This window comes from Ciona intestinalis, unplaced genomic scaffold (genome assembly GCF_000224145.3).
Source record: "Ciona intestinalis unplaced genomic scaffold, KH HT000075.2, whole genome shotgun sequence".
Taxonomy (NCBI): Eukaryota; Metazoa; Chordata; class Ascidiacea; order Phlebobranchia; family Cionidae; genus Ciona; species Ciona intestinalis.
This window is the reverse complement of record NW_004190397.2, coordinates 252,041-254,882: the sequence shown is the minus strand read 5'-3', so window position 1 is coordinate 254,882 and position 2,842 is coordinate 252,041. Positions and strand designations below refer to the sequence as shown.

At 35.0% G+C, this 2,842-nt stretch overlaps 1 protein-coding gene across 1 annotated transcript in view; it reads right to left on the bottom strand.

The window, feature by feature from the left end:
* LOC100182815 (thymidylate synthase-like) overlaps positions 1-2,200 on the bottom strand; it is a 4,132-nt gene extending 1,932 nt beyond the window's left edge. The window contains exons 1-4 of the mRNA XM_018815458.2: positions 2,008-2,200; positions 1,329-1,483; positions 738-869; positions 254-377 (exon numbers count right to left, since the gene is read on the bottom strand). Coding sequence (XP_018671003.1) covers positions 254-377; positions 738-869; positions 1,329-1,483; positions 2,008-2,134 — 538 coding nt within the window. The 5' untranslated portion in view covers positions 2,135-2,200. The remainder of the gene's footprint in view (positions 1-253; positions 378-737; positions 870-1,328; positions 1,484-2,007) is intronic.
* Positions 2,201-2,842: the final 642 nt, after the last annotated feature.

The window sequence follows — 2,842 nt, the reverse complement described above, 5'->3', positions numbered from 1 at the left end:
GCCTGGGATTTAGGCCAAGGTTGGCCATTACCCCAGAAAATACTACGCATATATACCAAACTAAAATGTAGGGTAGGCAGGGATAGTTAAAGGTAGTTTTAGTAAGTGTCAACAAAACAGTAACCAGGAATTAGTTGCATCACTTTTTACAGGCATTTTTTAAAAAAGTTAAATTTTATGTGACAGACATTCTACTGTTATACAGAAAAAATCTTTAAGAAATATTAAAAATAAATAAACTATGTTTACTTACCAGTTACATGGGCTATCATGCATGTCAGTAGTGAATAACTAGCAATGTTGAAAGGTACACCAAGTCCCATATCAGCCGATCTTTGGTATAATTGGCATGATAACTCACCATTGCAAACGTAGAACTAAACAAAAAAGTTTTAGAAATAATGAGTAAATTGATGTAATTTATTTTCGTGTGGTGGGGAAATGACAGTCGTTATAAAACGGTTGTTCTGTTCCATACATCACGTGCCTGCTTACGAGTTACCAGGTATGTAACTTTGTTGCAACATTCACACACTGCAATAGCCAGTTTAGTCAAAATTTAACTCCAAAGCGTTAAAAATGTCGCAGTTATGCACACTAATAGTAATACCTACTCTACTAAATGCGGTTGCAGTAATTTTTCTAATATTACATTATTAAAAATACAAATCTAAATTGGCATAAACAGTCCACACGACCCCACCCAATGTATAATTTAAACGAGCCATTTTTCTCACCTGTGCAAACGCATGGCAAGGTGGTAGAGCCATTTTTGGCAAATCTACAGGATTCCAAGCACACATAATTATTCGCCGGTCGTTTGGATTCGTTCTTATTGTGTCAATAACTTTTTTAAGTTGGTCCACACCCTATAAAACATGGTATATTTATAGAAAGTATGGTATCTAAATTAACTTTTAATTCTAAAAGCTTAAAAATATTAAAATTTTACTAAAATAGTATGTCAATTTAATTGCAGTGTTATTATAAAAAGAAAAATGTAACTTACTTTATCCTTGCGTGGCCGGAAAAGACAGTCGTTAAACACGAGTGTTCTGTTTCATACACTTAGTGCTTGCTTATGAGTTACCACGTATGTTACTTTGTGGTTGAATATTTTTTGGAAGTGATTTTTTATTTTTTTGTGTTGCTGATACTTTGAAAAACCTCTTAGTAACCACTGGGTTGGAGAAATTGCCGTTAAGTGTCTTGCCTAAGGACACATACGGCCAAAATAATAGCAACGAAAAGATATAACTTATACATAGTTCCCAGAATTAAGGGCTATTAAATACATAGTCATACCAATTGTTAATTACTAATATTACCTGGTTAGTATAATCACTATGCATGTCTTTATATTCAGCTCCATAATGTCTCCATTGAAAGCCATATACTGGTCCCAGATCGAATTCCTCTCTCTCTGTTAAGCCAATGTTGTCTAAGAACTTTCGGGAGCCATTTGCATCCCATATATGGACATCTGAAAATGGGATTTTTTTGTTAAAAATTAGACAGTGTTTTTGCAAATTATCAGCTAAAAAGAAATATGCGGCTCTGTAATGGCGGCGACTATGACATCACAGACGTGGGGACAATTGATAACAAGACACGTTGTTTTACAATCCATTTCCTAACTTGGTCTATACTAACTTTGGATAAGTCACTCAAGCACCCACAAGAATAAATCTAACGTATACAAATTCTATATAGGTCTACAGCAATGCATGTCAAGGGACCTGGAATATAGACCAAAGTTGCTTAATAAATGAACCTACAAAATTAATAGCCTACAAAACACAAATATAGTAGAGTGGAGAAAAACGGGTCAACTTCAGCACATAATATCCAAATACCCTGATTTTGTTTAAACAAGTAACGATTTATGGGAGTCGTGAGGATACGCGTTTATAATTCTTTGAATGTTCTTTGTTTACTAATAAATTGGACGAGAAAATAGAATGAAAATGTGTCCCATCTTCCTCCACCCTATTATATATATCTTACTTTTATCAGCGAGTTCCTTAGCATTAGTGCTCCCCCTTATAAACCATAGCAATTCTTCTGCCACGCCTCTCCAGAAAACACGCTTTGTGGTCAATAAAGGGAAAGACGTTCTTAAATCAAATCTCATTTGACAACCAAATATTGACTTGGTACCAGTTCCTGTAGATATGGATAAAGTAACTTATTTCTGGCGCCATGGCAAAGAAATTAGCGCCTGTCTCTAACCCGGAGGTAATGGGTTCAAGGCTTTTCGCTGCTACATTTGTGGGCGTATGTGTTCTTGGGCAAGACAATTAACAGCATTTGCTCCAACCCAGTGGTCATTTTTTTGACAATTTGAACAACCCATAAGCGTCCACTTGGTTGGAGAAGTTGCGGTATACGTTGCAACATGGATTACCTTTGTGTTAGTGTTATACACATACCAAAAGTTACTGTCATATAAATTTAACAAAAGTCACTTTTATTTTTTTATTTTCGACACAAAGTAAACAGCACAACATGTTAAACACCTACTTAATAGCTAGCACAAACTAATTAATTGACACTAAACAACATTTAGCCCATAATATCCAAATATCCTGATCAAGTTTTAAACAATTAACAACGGTCTATGAGAGTCGTGAGGATACGGTTTATAATTGTTTGAATGTTCTTTGTTTACTAATTACTACTAAATGGGACAAATATAGAATGAAAAGGTCTGCTTTCCACTTTACTGCGGCAAACGAAGACTGACCAACAGCCCCAAATGCAATTATTTAAGTCTCACAATCTTTTTTGAATACTACCAAATAGGACCAAATTGAATGTAATCCCATCTTCCCCACCCTAG